Source organism: Diceros bicornis, chromosome 4 (assembly GCF_020826845.1).
Source record: "Diceros bicornis minor isolate mBicDic1 chromosome 4, mDicBic1.mat.cur, whole genome shotgun sequence".
Taxonomy (NCBI): Eukaryota; Metazoa; Chordata; class Mammalia; order Perissodactyla; family Rhinocerotidae; genus Diceros; species Diceros bicornis.
In genome coordinates this window covers 64128444-64147574 of record NC_080743.1, presented here as the reverse complement: position 1 = coordinate 64147574, position 19131 = coordinate 64128444, and the positions used below count along the sequence as shown (strand labels likewise).

Here is a 19131-nt window from a genome sequence, read left to right as displayed (position 1 = left end):
ATATCACATCCTGCTTTATAACTTATTATTTTCCATTGAAATACAAGATTTTCATATGCATCATTTACAAGCTGCATAATATATATTTTAAAAATAGCATTGCATTATTTTCTGTTTACAAATGCCACATGTATTCACTTAATACCCTTAGTCTTATTTCTATACATAGATATTCACATAGACATGGATATATATCTTTGTTTTCTTTATATATGGGATCATATGACCTTTACTGTTTTGCAATATTTTTTTTTTTGAGGAAGATTGGCCCTGAACTAACATCCATTGCCAATTTTCCTGTTTTTCTTTTTTTCTCTCCAAAGCCCCAGCACATAGTTGTATATCCTAGTTATAGGTCCTTCTAGTTCTTGTATGTGAGATGCTGCCTCAGCATGACTTGATGAGCGGTGAGTAGGTCTGCACCCAGGAGCTGAACCGGCGAACCTTGGGCTGCCAAAATGGAACAGGTGAAATTAACCGCTGTGCCACCTGGTCGGCCCCTGCAATATTTTTCTCATTTAACAATATCATGAACACTTTTCTTGATTTATAATGTTAAAATATTTATTGTAAAATATGGTATGCATTAAAAAGAGTACATAAAACAAATGTACATTTTAAGAAAAATAACAAAACAAACACCTAGGTACCCTCTGCCCAGGCTAAGAAATAGAGCATCACCATAAATCTGGTAGCATCGTACATGCTCCTTTCAAATACTTCAAATATATGCCAAATAGTTACTATCATGAATTTTAGGTCAAAGCATTTCCATGTTTTTAAAGAAACATATTATCCCTAAACAATATATTATTTAATCTTTCCTTTTTTCGAACATTGAAGAAATAGAATACACGTACACACAAACATATATATATAATTATATATATCTGTTTATATATATACATATATATATAACTGTGATTTGCTTCTATTATTCACCATTCTGATTTTGAGATTCATCTATGTTGATTCATGAAAACGTAATTAGTCTCTTTAATGATCTTATAACAGGAGTCAACAAAGTTTTTCTGTAAAGGATCAGTTAGCAAACATTAGTCTTCCCGGCCATATAGTCTCTGTTGCAGCTGCTCAATTGGACGGTTACAGTGTGAAGGCAGTCATAGATAGTACATAAATAAACGGGTGTGACTGTTCCCATAAAGCTTCATTTATAAAAACAGATAGCTGGCCCGTGGGCTGTAGGTTGCCCACCCCAGCTTTATAATTAATTCATTTGATACTCTATACTACTTCATTGTGAGAGTTTACTTCAATTTAAATATCCTTTCTACTTTTGAAGAATCTTTGGTTTGTTTCAGGGTTTTGTTCTATTACCAACAAAGCTGCTATAAACTTTTCGTATGTGTCTCTTTAGTTTTTCTGGATTAAATATCTAATGGTGGAATTGCTGGTTCATAGGACATGTCATTTTCAACTTTACCAGGTGTGGGGAATCAGAAATGGACTCCTCAAAATATGTTTCTTTACCTTGATTATTTTCTCTGAAGGACATTTGACCTTCCCCCATACTGCCTAAAAGCAATAGACTGGGAGGGTCCTTGCTAAGCCCATTCTTACCAAAGTTCTGTTTAAGGGAAATCTCCATTTGTAAAGGTGTCTTCCTCTCTGTACCAGGAAGAAGGGGAATGACCTCATCTCTAGAAACTCTTATCGCTGAGGACTTAAATCTGCATACTCTTGATTACTGTGCTTTCTGGTCATCCCCCATTGCTGACTTCCCCACCCCCAACATCCTCTTTTGTCTACCTGAATATGCTGTTTAATGTGAAAACCTCTGCCATTTACCAAGAAACTCAGTTTCCCTGGTTTCTCGCATGTATACATGTTACAAAGCTGGTGCATCTGAACTTAAGAAAAAAAAGAACCAAGATAGGACTCTCTCCAAGAGGCCTATAGGGGAGAAATTGAAAACCTCAAGCCTAGAAGTTGAGCATCTGCAGAGGGCCAGAAGGAAGCTCAGAGTGTGGTGACTCACTCAAGGCCCAGAGCACTGACCTCTCTGGCTTGAGAAGATCTTCCTGCAGAGTTGAAGCCTCTTGAAACCCTAAATCCAGGAGCTCTGTCTACTCCCAAAGGCAGACCAGATACATCTGATCAGGACTCTAGAGACTTCCTCTTGAGAATCACTCCAGGGCACAAGGGGCAGCAGAGACAGAGCTTGAGGCTCTATCCCAGGGGCTTGATTAGGAACTTGGGCAATTAGTAGACTAAAACTCCTTGTCTTTGGTTACCGACTTACAAGAAGATCTTGCGTTGTAGAAACTGACATGCTTTTTGTTTAAAAAACCAATGAATCCAGAAGAAATATGCAAAGTAAAAAGCTTGTCTATTATTCTATGTCTGAAGCTCATTCCTTCATTTATTGAAGCCAAAAATATTAATGAACATCTACTTATGTTCCAGGCACTGTGCCAAGTATTAGAGGTACAAGCATGACAAAAATAGTCACGGTGTTTGCTCTCATAGAGCTTATCAAGAAGAGAGGCATATAGAGCTGTAGCTAATCCACTAGGTATCTTTGTGAGAATTAGAAAAACGAGCCTCTTATGGGTAGATGCAGCCATGTGCACACCACTTGATGAGTAGACAGTATATTTGGGCAATTAGTAAAATGGCATCCCTTCTTATGAACAGATGGAGCTCTATACCAGGATGTATGACTTGTCAAGTAGACTGTGGACTGGATTTTATCTCTCACTCTCCCCCTTGTTTAGGTATTCTTGTGCAGTGCACAGCCTGCACACCAGGCAGTTTTCAAACAAATAATCTCACAAATAAATACATTATTACAAACAAAAATAATTGCTACAAGGAAAAATGCAAGGTCTTCTGAAAACATTTAATAAAAAGGGGCAAGTTTTGCTAGTCTGGGAAGTCAAAATATTTTTCTGAGAAATGATGTTTGAACTGGGATCTTTAAGATGAATATGAGTTAACTAGGTGAAGTTAGGGAAGAGAATTTAAGGCAGAGAGAAAAGCAAGAGTGAAGGATTTGATAGATTAATGATAATAACTCATTCCAACAACTGAAAGAAAGCCAAACTGTGCACAAAGAATCTGAGGGAGAGACGAAGTTAGAAGGTAATAAGGGATGAGATTGTGCAGGGTCTTATACCACCTCAAGCTTGCTGTAAAGCTGATGTGGCGCCAGCAAAATTTTAAGGAGGTGAATAGCACAATCAGATGTGCATTTCAAAATGTGTGGTTGAAATGTGGAAAATAAATTGGAGAAGAACAAGTTTGGAAGCAGAAAGGTGAATTAGAAGGCTATTGCAGTCCTCCAGTGGAAACATGATGGGACCTGGAACTCGGGTGGTAGATACGAAGATGACTGGCTTGTTGGCACACATAAGACCAATTCACAATAGGCATCCTGGGATATATGGTCAAGTGACTGCTTATCTATAGAAAGAAAGTATGGTTTTTTATAGAAATTTGAGGAGTCTGCCCTGTGATCCTCCTATTGGGGTCTGATAGAATCCTGCCTTAATTCATTTTAATGGAGAATCATCATAGCCTCTCACCCAATTCTCTGACTAGATCCCTTGAATGAAGAGTTGGCCATGTCCCCTTGAGGACAGACCTTGCGACATTGCCACAAATAAATATTATAAACACATATTATAAATCTCTCAATCTCTGTAAAAATTGACTCTTTGAGGACATTGTATCTATGGAGTCATAAGGCTTTAGTAGTAGAGTTGCTTGTGCTATATCCTGGGCTAACTTCAGAGCCTTCTCTTATTCTAGGGCCTACTCAAAATTGACAGTATCATGGCTAACTCAGGAAACAAAGTAGCAGATGTGCAATGTGCTGCCAAGTGTGTCTATTTAAAAAATACATTTGGAAATGGGAAAATAAACCAGACTGTGTTTGGGAATCACTGGCCCCAATGTGAATTCCATTTTTTACTTGACGTTCATGAGCTTCCATGCTAAACTGTGTTTGCTATGCAGGGAATAAGTGTCAGTTCAGAGATTGTGTCCAATACTCTCCCTAAAATGTGGGGATTATATAATATGACATATATGATAATAATATATGTATAATATTCCTTATATTGCATCACCCTGGCAAATGGATTCAGATTCCTTTAGGGAAGGCAATAAAGAAAATTTATAATATGTATTTGTAGCAATGTCGTAGGATGTATCCTCAAAGGGATATGGCCATTCAAGAGGTTCTGGGAATGCGAACTGGCTCTAGTCTGGGAATTGGGTGAGAGACCATGGTTCTCCATTTTGGTGACTCGAGTGAGGGTTATGTTCACCAGTCCTAGAGATTTTCAAAATGTATTATTACTATTATATAGACCCAGTTTCCATTCTATTTCAGTCTTAGGAACACCATAATCAATTAGATGCACCAAAGAGCTCTGCAAGCAATTCTGACTACTACTGCTACCCATTTCAGTAACCACATACACTCTTTACATCCAATTGGTATATGGTGGCACTTGATCTTTGACTCATTGAGTTTTCATCCTCCCTATTGAAACCAAGGAGCCATTCAATGGCAACATCTTGCATCTTCAACCACAGGCTACAGGGAGCAGACACTATTAAATTTTCCGCTGTTGAGTCCACATTTTAGTTAATCAACTGAGCAAACTGTAAGAGCTACTCTCATCTCGTTGAGCAGATAAATTGAGTCCAGAATTTCTGGTTAAGTGCACACATCAATACACACTGCCTATCTGAACATTATGTTTCTTTCTCCTCTAACACGTTTAGAATGACTTCCTACACACATCTCCTAGGTTCTCGATGTTGTAAATTAGGAGTCTTCTGGGACCTGTAACTAGTTGTGGATCAGGAGGCAATGAGAGAAAGTGGAGCAGACAGAACTGGTAGTAATGGTGGCAAGAAGAGGCCAACAACTTCCTTCCATAAAAAACAAGTAGAAAACTGAATTATATATCATAGACAATTATTTCATGGCACTGGAAATTAACCAAAGGCAGATAAGAAGTTAAGAAACATTTATGTTCAAAAAAATTGCTAGAGCTTCACGTGAGGATAGCAGGAGTCTGTGGCCTTTTTGTCTTGGGATGCTCCCATTATCATCCTCAGACCCCCAGTTCAGTGGGTAAGAACTTTAGTTTTATCTGCTTGGGATTGGCTGCAAAAACCAGCAGCTTTTGTGTCAGAGCGGGTTGGTCTATACTTGCAGTGGTGGTTGGGCAATAACCTTCAGTTTTGCTGGCTCAATGTGGCAGACTCAGTCAGGAATGGAGTGAGAAAAAACCCACAGCTATGCTACTGTGCCCTGTGATGTTGTGTTCTTGGTTCTGGGTGAGCCATGAATTTAACTGGGAGATCCTGAAAATAAGAGAGCCATAGAAAGGCTGAGATAGGTTCCTCACACACCTCTAGTTGCATAGAAACTGTGAATGCACAAGGGAGAATTGAGAAAACCAGGCTGAAATTGAAAGGTAAGTGAGACCTGAGAACTGGCTAGAAATTAGAAGGTATTCCACAACCTGTACACAGGTTGATCATGAGAAGATAGAGCCTTATGGGCTCTAGATGTTTGCTACAATCTCTGCCCAAATCATTGGCTACCCACTAAGCTATGTAGTCACAAGGAAACCCCTGGGAAGCCAGGCTATAAGATAAAAATAATTGAGCAGACATCAGATCCATATATAGTGGTTTCTGCATTGAAGTTGAAAAAAGTAACTAAAAAAGGAAAAGAACAATGATGGCATTTGAAAATATACATTTTCCAGAGTTGCACAATGTATTCATTGACCAAATATTGCAAGTTATGTAAAGAAACAGAAAAGTGTGACCCCCAAACTCAGGAAAAAAACAGTTAATAGAAATTGGTTCCGAATGGACCCCTATATTGGGTTTAGCAGAGTTATGAAAGCAGATTTTATAAATATATTCAAAGAATTAAAAAAATATGGAAAAGAATAATATGATGGCAGTGATCCCACAAAAAAGAAATAGAAACTATAAAAACTATAAAAAAGAAGCAAATGCAAATTCTAGAGTTGAAAACTATAATAACTGAAATGGTGATATCAACAGCAGATTTGAGATGGCAGAAGAAAGAATCAGTGAACTTGAAAATCAATCAATAGAAATTATCTAGTCTGAAGAACAGAGAAATAAACTAATGAAGAAAAATGTAGAATCTCAGAGACCTGTAGGACAAAGTAAACATTCCAAAATAGATGTAGTGGGATTCCCATGAAAAGAACAGAGGCAGAAAAAATATTTGAATAAATAATGGCTGAAAAATTCCCAAATTTGATGAAAAACTTTAACTTAATAGATTCAAGAAGCTCAATGAATTTTGAGTAGATAAACACAAAAAGAACCATATGTAGACACATCAGAGTCAACTGCTGAAAGCCGCATACAAAGACAAAATCTTGAAAACAATCAGGGAAAAGTGACTTATGTACAGAGGAAAAAACATGATTATTAGCTGACTTAGAAAGAAATTTGCCAGAAGACAGTGCAATGGCATTCAAATTACCGAAAGAAAAATAGAACGTTTTAACAAAAAATACTACATCCACAACAATATCCTTCAAAATTGAAGGCAAAATAAAGGTATACCCAGATAAACAAAGACTGAGAGAATTTGTTGCTAGCAAACCTACCGTACAAGAAATAAAAAAGGAAGTTTTTCAGGCTGAAAGGAAATGACTATTGATGGTAACCCTTATCCACAGGAAAGAAGGAAGAAAACCAGAAATGTAACATATGTAGGTAATTATAAAAGAGTGTGTGTGTGTGTGTATTTATGTATTTCTATTTTCTTCCCTTAATTTCTTTTAAAAAACCATAACGTTGTTTAAAACAGTTATATAATTATAATACTGTATTTTTGGATTTATAAAAAATGAAGATGTAGTATAGATGATAATGGCACAAAGGAGAGAGAGGAGAAAATGGAGTTATATTGGGGTAAATTTGCTATATTTCACTGAAATCAAATCAATATTAACCTGAACTAGATCGTAATAGTTTAAATATGCATAGAACAACTGCTAAAAAAATCTATAAAATTGGGGCCAGCCCTGTGGCATAGTGGTTAAGTTTGGCTCATTCTGCTTCGGTGGCCCAGGCTCGTGGGTTTGTATACTGGGCACAGACCTACACCACTTGTCAGCCACACAGTAGTGTCAACCCACATAGGAAAAATAGAGGAAGATTGGCACAGATATTAGCTCAGGGCTACGCTTTCTCAAGCAAAAAAAAAGAGGATTGGCAACAGATGTTAGCTCAGGGCTAATATTCCTCAGCAAAAAAAAAAAAAAAAAGAAAATCTATAAAAGCAGCAGAAAAATTATATGGTACAATAAAAAATATTTCTTAAGCAGAAAAGAAGGCAGTAAAAGGGGAACAAAGGAACAAAACAGACCTGAAACATAGAAAACATGGCAAAATAGAAGACATTAATCCTATCATATCATTAATTACATTAAAAGTGAATGCATCAAATCCTCTGATCAAAAGGCAAAAATTGTCACATTGGGTTTTAAAAAGGAAGATTCAACTATATGTGTCTACAGGAGACACACTTTAGAATCAAAGACAAATACTTTTTAAATAGATACACCATGCAAACAGTAGCCATAAGAGAGCTTAAGTGGCTATGTTAATATCAAACCCAATAGACTTTCAGACAACGAATATTGCAAGAGAGAAAAAAATATATTTAATTATGATAAAAGAATCAATGTTAGCAAGATATAAAATTATAAATGTATATGCACCTGACAACAGAGCCCCAAATCCATGAAGCAAAAATGACAGAATTGAAAGGAGAAATAGACAATTCAACAATTATAGTTGGAGACTTCCCTAATTCTATTTCAGTAATTTATAGAACAACTAGGCAGAGAATATGTAAGGATATAGATACTTGAACAACATTATCAACCAACTTGATCTGACGTTTACAGAAAACCCCACACAGAAAGAGCAGAATATATATTCTTTTCAAGTATATATGAAACATTCTCCAGGCTAGACCACACCAGGTCACAAAATAAGCCTCAATAAATTTTTAAAAATTGAAATCTTTTCTGTCTGATATTAACATAAAACAATAACCTTTTGGTTAATGTTTGCGTGGTATATTTTTCTATTCTTTTATTTTCAATCCTTCTGTATGCTGGTAATTAAGGTGTGTCTCTTGTAAACAAATTTTTGTTTTCTTATCCAGGCTGATAATCTTTGTCTACTAACTGAATTATTATTTTACATTTAATGAAATGTACATTGTATATTTAATGGAATCACTGATATGTTTGGGTTTAAATATACTATGTTAGGATTTGTTTTCTATTTTTCTAATTTTATGTGTGTGTACCTTTCCTCTCATCTTTCTGCTTTATTTTGGAGTAATCTGAGTATTTTTATTATTCCTTTCCCTTTTGTTTGTTGCTTACACATCATTTTATTAGTTATTTTAGAGATTACATTTCAAGGACCATGCATAAACTATATGAAACCTTAATTTAAATTATCCCATTCTCATGTTATTGTTGTGTATTTTAATTCTATAATTATTTAAAAATCCACAAGACATTAATTTATTATTGTATAATATTAATTATGTATAATATTAATTTATACTTGCCCATGCATTTATCTTTTCTGTTATTTTTTATTCATTTTGGTTATTTTTCATTTTTATTTTCATCTAGGATGAATTTTCCTTATACCTGAAGAACTCCATTTCACATTTCTTTAATGCAGATCTGCTGGTGATGGAGTCTCTCGTTTTTTCCATTTCTGAAACTGTTTCTGTTTTGCATTTCTTAGTGAAGGGTATTTTCCCTGACTGCAGAATTCTAGTTTGGCAGTTATTTTCTTTCAGCACTTTGAAGATGTCATTCCATTGATTTCTCATTATTTTCCCATTATTGCTATTAAGAAGTCAGTTAATGGTCTTATTGTTATTCCTTGAAAATAATGGATTTTTTTCTTCTAACTACTTCTAAGACTTTTTCTTTTTATATTTATTTTTTAGCTGTTTTACATGACATGCCTACACGCATTTTGTGGGTGGGGGTATGTGTATATATCCTGTTTATATTTCAGAGTGATTCTTGAATCTGTATCTTGATATTTTCCTCAGGTTCGGAAAACTTGTGGCTAGTATTTCTTCATAGATTGCTTCTGACACATTCTATCTCTTCTATTGGTCTGGAACTCCAATTACACATACACTGGACCTTTTCACTGGCTTCTATATACCTTATATGCTTTTTTGAATGTATTACATTCTTTTATCTTCTCTGTGATTCAGTTTGGATATTTTCTACTCACGTACTTCTAATTCACTGATTTTTATCTCTAGTTGTTTCTAATATACTGTTAAAATATTCTAAGCTCTTAGTTTCAGTTATTATATTTTTTACTTTTGATGTTTTCGCTTTCTTTTTTAATTTTTGTATTGAAGTATAGTTGACATACAATTTCGTATTAGTTTCAGGTGTACAACATAGTGATTTGACATTTCTATACATTACAAAATGATCACCCTGGTAAGATTAGTAACCATCTGTGACTATGAAGAGTTATTACAATATTGTTGACTGTATTCCCTATGCTGTACATTACATCCCCATGACATTTATTTTAAGACTGGATGTTTGTACCTCTTAATTCCCTTCAGCTTCTTTTTAAAAAATATTTTCCAATTCTTTGTGTCGTTCCACAATTTGTCATCTATTTTCTCCAATATAATAAAAATTGTGTTAGTTTTCTATTGCTTCATAACAAATAACCACAATTTTTTTTTTTACATGTAGCATATTTCCATTCATTTTCTCATGTAAAATAAATCACCACAAATTTAATAGCTTAAAACAACACATACTTATTATCTCACAGTTTCCATGGATCAGGTATTCTGGGAATGGCTTGGCTGGGTCCTCTGCTCAGGGTCTCACAAACCTGAAATCAAAGTGTTAGCTGAGCTGTATTCCTTTCTGGAGCTTGACATCCTCTTCCAAACTCATGGTTGTTGGCGGGATTAGTTCCTTGTGGTTATAGGAATGAGGTTGTGTTTTCTTACTGGCTGTCAGCTAAGATTTCTTAATTCCTAAAGCTTGCCTACATTCCTTGCCACATGACTCTCTTACAAGCCTTCTCAAAACATGGCAGATTACTTCTTCAGGGCCAGCAAGGGAGGATCTCTTGCTCTTGTCTGCTAAGAAGGATTTTTATATAATGTAATGTAAGCATGGGTGTGACTTCCCATTGCCTTTGCAGTTTTCTGTTGAGTAGAGGCAAGTCACAGTTCTGCCCACACTCAAGAGGAGATTATAACTAGATGTGACTCATTGAGGGTTAGCTTAGGGTGCATCAGCCACAATCTATTTATCTTAATGTTGTACCTGAAAACTTATTACAGTGATTTTTTTTATGAGTCTGTTTTGATGGAGTGCTTTTTTTTCTTCTTGATTTTTAGCATTTTGTTTTTTTCTCCTGGTATGTTTGGTACATGTTTATTGCATCCTGGACACTCTATATCAGGAGTCCTCAAACTTTTCCTGAGGGGGCCAGGTAGTAAATGAGTTTAGGACTTATGGACCATAAGTCTCTGCTGCAACTATTAAATTCTGTCATAGTAGCACAAAAGCAGCCATAGGTAATGTGTAAGTGAGTGATTGTGGCTATGAATTAAAAAAATTTCATTTATGGTCACTGAAATTTGAATTTCATACAATTTTCATGTTACAAAATATATTCTTCTTTTGATTTTTTTCAACCATTCAAAAATGGAAAAAATATTATATGGCTTGTAGGCTGTGTGAAAACCAGTGGTAGGCTCATGGACCAGGAGGCTGTAGTTTGCCTACCTCTATTCTATACGAAAAAATTATAAAGATAAATTGAAGCTTTACATTATCCTCCTCTAGACAAGGTTTTACTTTGCCTTCTGGCAGGTAGTTAGATTAGGGGCAAGAGCATATTAATACAAGGAGGGATTAAGTGAAATTGAAACTAGTTCCAGTCTTGGTGAGAGTTAGTTTATTTCCACTTTGCCCTTTCACCTAGGGTATAGCTATTAAGCATACGAAGACTGCCAGATGCTCTGCTCATTTTTTTTAGTCTTCCCCTCAAAACCAACAAATGACAAATTCGAGTTCCACCATGATACTGCAAAGAATTGGGTGTCAGGCTAATATTTCTACATGTCCTTTTTTTTCTTGAATCTTGGCCCCTCAACAATTCACTGAGTTAGAAGCTATATCCACATTTTCTAGTCATTATAATACTATTTTAGAGATGGAGAAGGACTAATTCTATCCTTCAATTTTATAGGGATATGAAGAGTAGCAGGGTAGAAAGAACCCTGGTAAGGGTCACTTATTCCAGTTCTCTTAATTTGCCTTAGTTTCTTCATTTGTAAAATGGGGATAATAATATTTAAATATATATTTACTTCATCATGTTATTGTGAGATTACATAAAACAACGTGAAGAATGCAGAGTGAGAGGCGAGATCTGGTTAGACATTACTATCATCATCATCATCCTCATCATCACCACCACATTATCATATCATCACTCACAGACAAATAAACAGAGGACCAAATAAGACGTGTCTGTTCAAACACTAATCAAGTTAGTGGCAGATATGGAAACCAAAACCTGGGCAAACAGAATCACCAGTCTAATGTTTTTTTCACCATAACCCAGGTGCCGTCTCAGATTGCTATCACTAGCAGTACCAACACTGAACAAAATTTGAAGTTAAATTCAATCTAACCAACATTTATTGAGAATTATTTTGTGTCCAGAATTGTGCTAGTATGGCTTCTGAAGATGGATTTCCTGAGTTTAAGTTCTGATTTCCCATTTATCAGCTCAGTGTCCTAGGGAAATTTATATATTGTCTTTGTGCCTGTTTTCTCCTCTGAAAACTAATATAATAATGCTACCTTATAGATTCATTGTTAGGGTTAAATGAATTAATATAAGTACATTACATAACTCAGTACCCAGCATATAATAAGCACATACAATAAGTGTCAGTAATTATTTTTATTAGCAGTAGCAGCTGTAGGTACAGTGAGGGAACAAAAGATAAATGATAGTCTCCACCTAAAAGTTCTTATAGTTGAGATAGGAATATAAGATCAGCGCAAAGAAAATGATTAAAGAGTTAAAAATATGTTACAATTGAGTGCTAACTTTTACATATTTTAAGGCTATTAACACTCATTAACATCTATTTGGGCTATGGGTAATAAGATGGATGTAGTCCATGGAAGATGACCTTGGGCAGAACAGAGCTAGAGGATTCAAAATGATGGAGAGTATGTGCAAGCAGAGCAGAGATGAGAAAGATCAGTTAAAAGTACAAAAGTTTTTACAACAGAATTCAAGAGCTGGATTAACAATTCTACCCTGAGACTTTAAACTGGCTTCAAGTGTCCGAGTATCTGCAGGTCAGCCTTCTGTGTACCTGGCAACAAGGGTCCATGCTAAAACTCTATTTGGCAATCGTGGGTTATTTTCTGCTGCTTATGAAGAGTCATTCCATAAGATCTTAAGCTCCCCTCCTTTGGCGCCAGAGTAAGGGACGGAAAGGATGGCATGTATCTTAGAAGGACCATGGCCTACCCCAACAACGTTTGAAATCAGCCTTTTAGCCCCAGAGATTTCTCCTAATAGCCAAGCCAACTCTACTCTCCAAAATATTAATCTCAGGATTAGGAAATGAGCTGCCTGAGTAATGAGGTCTCCAGGCACTCTGCTGTTTGGATTGTGCCTTCTGCTATCCACCACTTGGGAGTAGTCAGTACTGTTTTGGGGAGGACTCTGAGACAATTTGCACCTTATTAAGAAATCTCAAGCCAGAGTTATTTCTTTGTGACCCAAAGAGGAGTTTCTTCCAGCTGGAGGGGCTGTGAGAATCTAGAGATGACTAAGGTGACTTTTCTGTCCTTCATTTCTAGTCTCAGGCACTAGAAGACTGGGATAGACATTATTTGCTACCTCTCTAGTTTCTTTTAGGTATTGCATTCTGGGTGGTATCTAAAGATATGCCAGTGAAGGGGAAATTCCTATTAAACCATAGCTCTGCTCAGTAAGACGTTAGTCACCTTTACAGGAAATTTGTAGACTATTTGGTAAAATAACAATATTTTTACAAAGTGACCTAAACTCAAATAACTGATGGATTTTTAAATAATTTCAGGAAGAACATTGACAAAAATCTGGGAAACACTTTATAACTGTTAGTAAAAATTCATATCTATTATTACAGGCAGTCAAATTTCCTGAGTGGGGGAAGTGACTCTCAGGCATGAGTACAGCTCTCCAGAAGACCAGAGAATCAGGTGACTTGGTAAATTTTATTTCCTTATATGCTAGGATGGGGAATGTTCATTATAGCGTACAGTCAGTTATCACACAGCAACTTATAGTCTATAGAAGGGAGAACATCATCTCTCATAGAGAATATTGTGATGTCTATGATTTTGGAAATGTGGATGTGTAAACTAATCTAGAGAAGAGAGGCATAAGACTTCAAGGGCCTTTAATTGGGTCCTATACAAAAGGCTGTTCAAACATCTAAGCTCCGCGAGGGCCAGGACCGTTTCTCGGTCATCTTTGTTTTCCTAGTACTAGCACAGTACTTAAACTTTGTGACTACTCAACACATTCAACTACTGAAAAAATGGTTTTGCTTGGATTTGAAGCAAAATTTTATTATTCACAGGAGATTTAAAAAAAAAACCATCATGGAACAATGAGATAAATTTTCTTCCCTGGGGAAAGAATGTTAAGTAGTACACTCATCCAAGATTGGATCAGGGACAGATATTATTTAACTTTTTTTTTTTCATTTATTTGAAAGAAATAAAGAGTAGTAAAAACTCCAAAATCAGAGACATTATCTGAATTTCGAAGTTTCTGTCCATCTGTCTCTCTTCTTTCCTTCCTCACCTACATTTCCTACACCCTAGATGAGTAATCCTACTCTTGCCAATGTTTTTTATTTCCCCATCCCACGCTGCACCCCTTTACTGATTGTCCTATCTGTTAGAGTCTCCCACATAATGGTGCTGGGATAGAGTTTTTTAGAGTATTAGCAATTTAGAGTTGACTAATGGTCTGGAGGAGGAAGAAAACAGAAATATTGTAGGCTACATGCATGAGTAAGAGCTTCTGGCCAAGAAAGTGGAATTAAGTTATAACAATAACCTGGATGAATTTCAATTTAAGTGTGCAAGTATAGTGAAAACTGTGATTTGATAGTGAAGGGTTCAAAACTATCAATTATAACCCAGGGACACAATCTAGATGTCACTGCAGGTTGTTTCTAGATGTGTTAGCTGGATGGGCTACTATGATCTAAGGGAGGAGTAAAATGTTGGGTAGCATCAAGAAGGGGATTAGAAGGAAAACTGAAAAGTTTATTCTACCTAATGCATACCTGTGTTGGGATAGTACATGTAGCAATGCATGGTTCTGGTCAATGCACCTCAAGAAAGATTTTAAAAGAGCGTGAAAAATGAGCAATTGGAAGAGAAATTATAAAATTTATAAAATCAAAGCTGGCATAATTGCAGGTTGTTTACAAATCCTACTGCTACCCTGCTTCTCTTAGATATTTAAACTCGTTCATTTGTGGAAAATGAAAAGGAGCAATGATCAATAAAACTACTATTTATTAAGGGCTTCCTATGTATCAAGTGCTATGTCAAACTCTCCAGATACATTTAATCCTCATGGTAACTGTATGGAGTATTGCTATACTCAATTTACAAATGAGTTTAAATATTGTGCTTAAAATCTGGAGATGCTACTGAAAGAATTTATGCAGGAGAGATCCATTAGCAGATTTTTTAAAAGAATGTTATGACAACCTTCAGGAGGAAGAATTGGACTTGAACTAAGGTCAACCGAAGTGAGGGAGATTAGTTAGGAGACCATCACAGTCATCATAGAGAGTGATGACGGTGGTCAGAAGCTGGGTGTTGGTAGAAAGCAGGGAGAGGAGGACGCAGAGAGGAAAGAATTTCAGGAGGTACTGTCTTCAGGATGGAAAAGGGAAGGGAGATAATTTGGATGATTCTCAGCTTTCTGAATGGAGGTACTGGTAGGTTTTGTCAGGACTAGATATGGGTTTAAGGTCCAGGGTTAAATCTGCCCCAGTGCAGACTCTAGTTCTGAGCTTACATGGGGTAAGCTCGTTTCTATCCCCATCACAACTTGGAATATGCAAAATTGAAGTAGCAAATCAGAACATCTGATCCTTTTATGATTAAATGAATTTTATCTTTGCTCTTACACTCGGAAAACCCATTCCCTACTTGAAGGCATAGCCTCAGATTTATTCCATCCTCTTTCCTGCCTTTGGCTAGAATTCAAGGAGATAAGCTAAATACCTGCAGTGCCTTATCAAACTGTTTTTCATGATCTTAGAAGATATTTGGTGCAGTGTTTTCAGGAGGAATATCTAGTAGAAGTGCTCCCTTTTCTAGTCTTTCATGATCACAGTGGATTTTGCGTGCAGGGCTTAGGGAAAGTGAAGCCTAGGACCTAGGGTTCTGGGGAGGAGAAATCATTCTAGGACCCTCATGGGGCATTTGGTATCGACAGTACATTCTGACAGTGTTGAAAGGATTTGAACCTCAGGTATCATTTTTCTTTCACCTAGGTCACTATTCATCATTGGATTCTTAGGAAGCTAATTCAAGAGTGGCTGAAGAGGAAATACAGAGCTGGATTTCTTCCTTGACTTGGACTCACCTCTTCAATGGCTGGGTAATTATTTCTGCAAATTTATCTTTTTTTTTCTTTTTTTTGGTGAGTAAGATCAGCCCTGAGCTAACATCCATGCTAATCCTCCTCTTTTTTATTTTTATTTTTTTGCTGAGGAAGATCGGCTCTAAGCTAACATCTATTGCCAATCCTCCTCCTTTTTTTTCCCCCCAAAGCCCCAGTAGATAGTTGTATGTCATAGTTGCACATCTTTCTAGTTGCTGTATGTGGGATGCGGCCTCAGCACGGCTGGAGAAGCAATGAGTCAGTGTGCACCAGGGATCCGAACCTGGGCCGCCAGTAGCGGGGTGTGCGCACTTAACCGCTAAGCCACGGGGCTGGCCCCTGCAAATTTATCTTTTAATTTGTCTCTACTTTCCCTCTCAGATCTGTCTCTGCTCTCAATCCCAGGGTCCTGGAGTAACAGGACCAAAGAAAAGAATAGCAAAGGTGATGACTTTGAGCAACTGGCCAACAGCTGAACATTGATGGCCCTTGACGTCTAGGTCTAGGTCATTGCTCTGAGGATGGACACACCCTTTACTGAAGGCTTTGTTCCATCCTACTCTTTCATGGTTGACTCATCACACTTTTCTTTCCTTTGCCCAGCTCTTTCAGATCTAGACTTTCCTCAATGCCAAAGCCAAATTCCACTTCTGTGACTGAGTTTCTCTTTGAAGGTTTCTCCATGTTTGGGTGGCAGCACAGGCTTGTCTTCTTTTTTGTCTTTCTAATTTTGTACCTGCTGACTCTCTCCAGCAATGTCATCCTTGTGGCTATTATTCACCTGGATCGTCGCCTCCATACTCCCATGTACTTTTTCCTGAGCGTGCTGTCCATCTCTGAGACCTGCTACACTGTGGCCATCATTCCCCGTATGCTTTGTGGCCTCATGAGTCCTTACCAGCCCATCGCTATCCAAGACTGTGCCACTCAGCTCTTCTATCTCATCTTTGCTATCAACAACTGCTTCCTGCCCACAGCCATGGGATATCATTGTTATGTGGCCATCTGCAACCCCCTGCAGTATTCAGTCATCATGGGTAAAGAGGCTTGCATCCAGCTGGCATCTGGGTCTCTGGGATTGGCCTGGGCATGGCCATTGTCCTGGTAACACCTGTGTTTGGCCTCCCTTTCTGTGATGCATTTGTCATCTCTCACTTCTTCTGTGATGTGAGACCTCTGCTGAAGCTGGCCTGCACAGACACCACTGTCAATGAGATTACCAACTTTATTGTCAGTGTATGTGTCCTTGTTCTACCCATGGGCCTGGTCTTTATCTCCTATGTCCTCATCATCTCCACCATCCTTAAGATTGCTTCAGCTGAAGGTTGGAAGAAGGCCTTTGCCACCTGTGCATCCTCCTTCACAGTGGTCATCATCCACTATGGCTGTGCATCTATCATCTACCTCAAGCCTAAGTCCCAGAGTTCCCTGGTGCAGGACAGACTCATCTCAGTGACCTACACTGTCATCACTCCCCTGCTGAATCCTGTCGTGTACAGCCCGAGGAAGAAGGAGGTCAAAGATGCTCTGTGCAGAGCCATGGGGTGAAAGCCCCTCTCCTCTTAATGAGGAAAGTTGTTGAAGCACTTTTCTTTGATTTTATAAATATATATTAATTTTAATGCTGTTTCAATAATGTCTTTAAGTATGGGATCAAGAAGAATAGACTAAATTGAGTTGAGTGCTAAAACTGGAGGCTTCTGTTTGAGCTAGTCAAGGTTCTCTGTGCTCTCCTTCAGAGAGGACAGAAAATGACTTGTCATACACTTACGAATCTAGGGGAAAGATTTACCTGCCTGGGTCATTCATATCCATGTTCTGTCACACGTACTTGCACACAGCTACACACATACTGAGGACATGTTGAGTTACACAACTTCGTTTAAGACACAAAATCCAGCAGGGTCTAAAAAGCTAATGAACATGACAGACTCATCTCAATGAGTCGAAGATTTGGAAACCAGCTCAGAAAGACTTTCGTTGTTGTTGTTAGGGTATAGGAGTAATTTGTGTAAACTTTTAACAGATAAACGAGGAGACATACATGCATATCCTTTTCTGTGGACATTGAAGGCTTCCTTGTAATCTGTTTTTGCTACTTGCTAATATCCCATCACAGCCTGAGGAATCTTCAAAAGGCTGGATACACACTTTCCGCAGGGTAGAACTGCCCTAACTGACCATTCCTGGGAATGAGGAGTGCAAACATGGGAAAGCAAAAAATCGTCAGCTACCGAGAACCCAGAGGTGGGTTGTCCATAGTCCTGAGAGGCCTAGGTGAGAAAGCTCCAATTGTGAAGGAGAACATGCTGAAAAGTTCAATGCTTTTCACACTTCCAACACAGGAATGAGAGGATGGAGATTGGAAGGAGCCAAACAAAAGTATAGTTCTTTTGCGGGGTAGACCTAAACTCTTTGAAATAGTGTTATAAATTAAACACTTTAACTACAACTTCTGAAAATATTTATTAATGAGCAGAAGTCTGAAGCTTCATTTAAATAAAAATTTTACTAGTAAGTTCCTAAGCCTGAAGAGGTTAATCTTGAGAAATTTTTCTTAGATACTCCCAACTTAAAACCTGAGTTAAAAACAGCATTTCATGTCTGAGCATCACAGGTGAAAGCATATGCTCTGGTGCAGGTAAGATCCTCTGTCCCTCATCCTTCCACTCTACTCTGGCCCTCTACACTGAGAAACAAGCATAACCTGAGTTTCAAACACAGCTCCTGCAGTCTTCAGAATCCAGCTGATCCCATGTGGTGACTCTGCAGAGGCAAGATGTCACTTGTGAGAGTGTTATGAAGCAGCTGGGTGCTGAGATGGAACACAGTGGAAATTAACTAATCTTCTAAATCAAGTTAAACATGTCTCTTTTTACAAAAAACACTGGCGTGTGAAGTCTGACCAGAGATAAAAGATATCTTTGCCTTTGTGTCAAGACTTCTAGAAATGATAAAGTCAGTTCATTTCTGTGAGGACAGCCAAAAAACAATTATCAAAAATTTTTTGCTTAGCAGTTCTGCTTAATCTAGATCAAGCTGTTAGGGAAAGGTCTGAGGACCAGTGTCGCACTCTCTTCTATGTGAAGTTGTGTTTAGTGGATGCTGTGGCACACTACCCAGATTGCGCCCCTTCAAGACCCACACATTCGTTCCCCCAGCTGCTGGGAGTGTCTTGGGCTGACAGCTCTCAGCTGAGTCCCTCTTCAGGAATTGCCCTTGCTAAAGAGCTGCCTCCTTCAAAGTCACACCCAATTCCCAGGGGCAGACTTCCTCCAATGACTTGTCTATTTCAGGGTAGAAACCCTGCCCCCTTACCTCAATTTAAGATGATTACAAAAG

General features: G+C 37.6%; 1 protein-coding gene across 1 annotated transcript; it reads left to right on the top strand.

The window, feature by feature from the left end:
• The first annotated feature begins 16417 nt into the window (after nt 1-16417).
• On the top strand, nt 16418-17337 carry LOC131403432 (olfactory receptor 10J3-like). Its single transcript, XM_058537764.1, is given in 2 exon segments — nt 16418-16859; nt 16862-17337. Coding segments are annotated over 2 exon segments (918 nt in total).
• Nucleotides 17338-19131: the final 1794 nt, after the last annotated feature.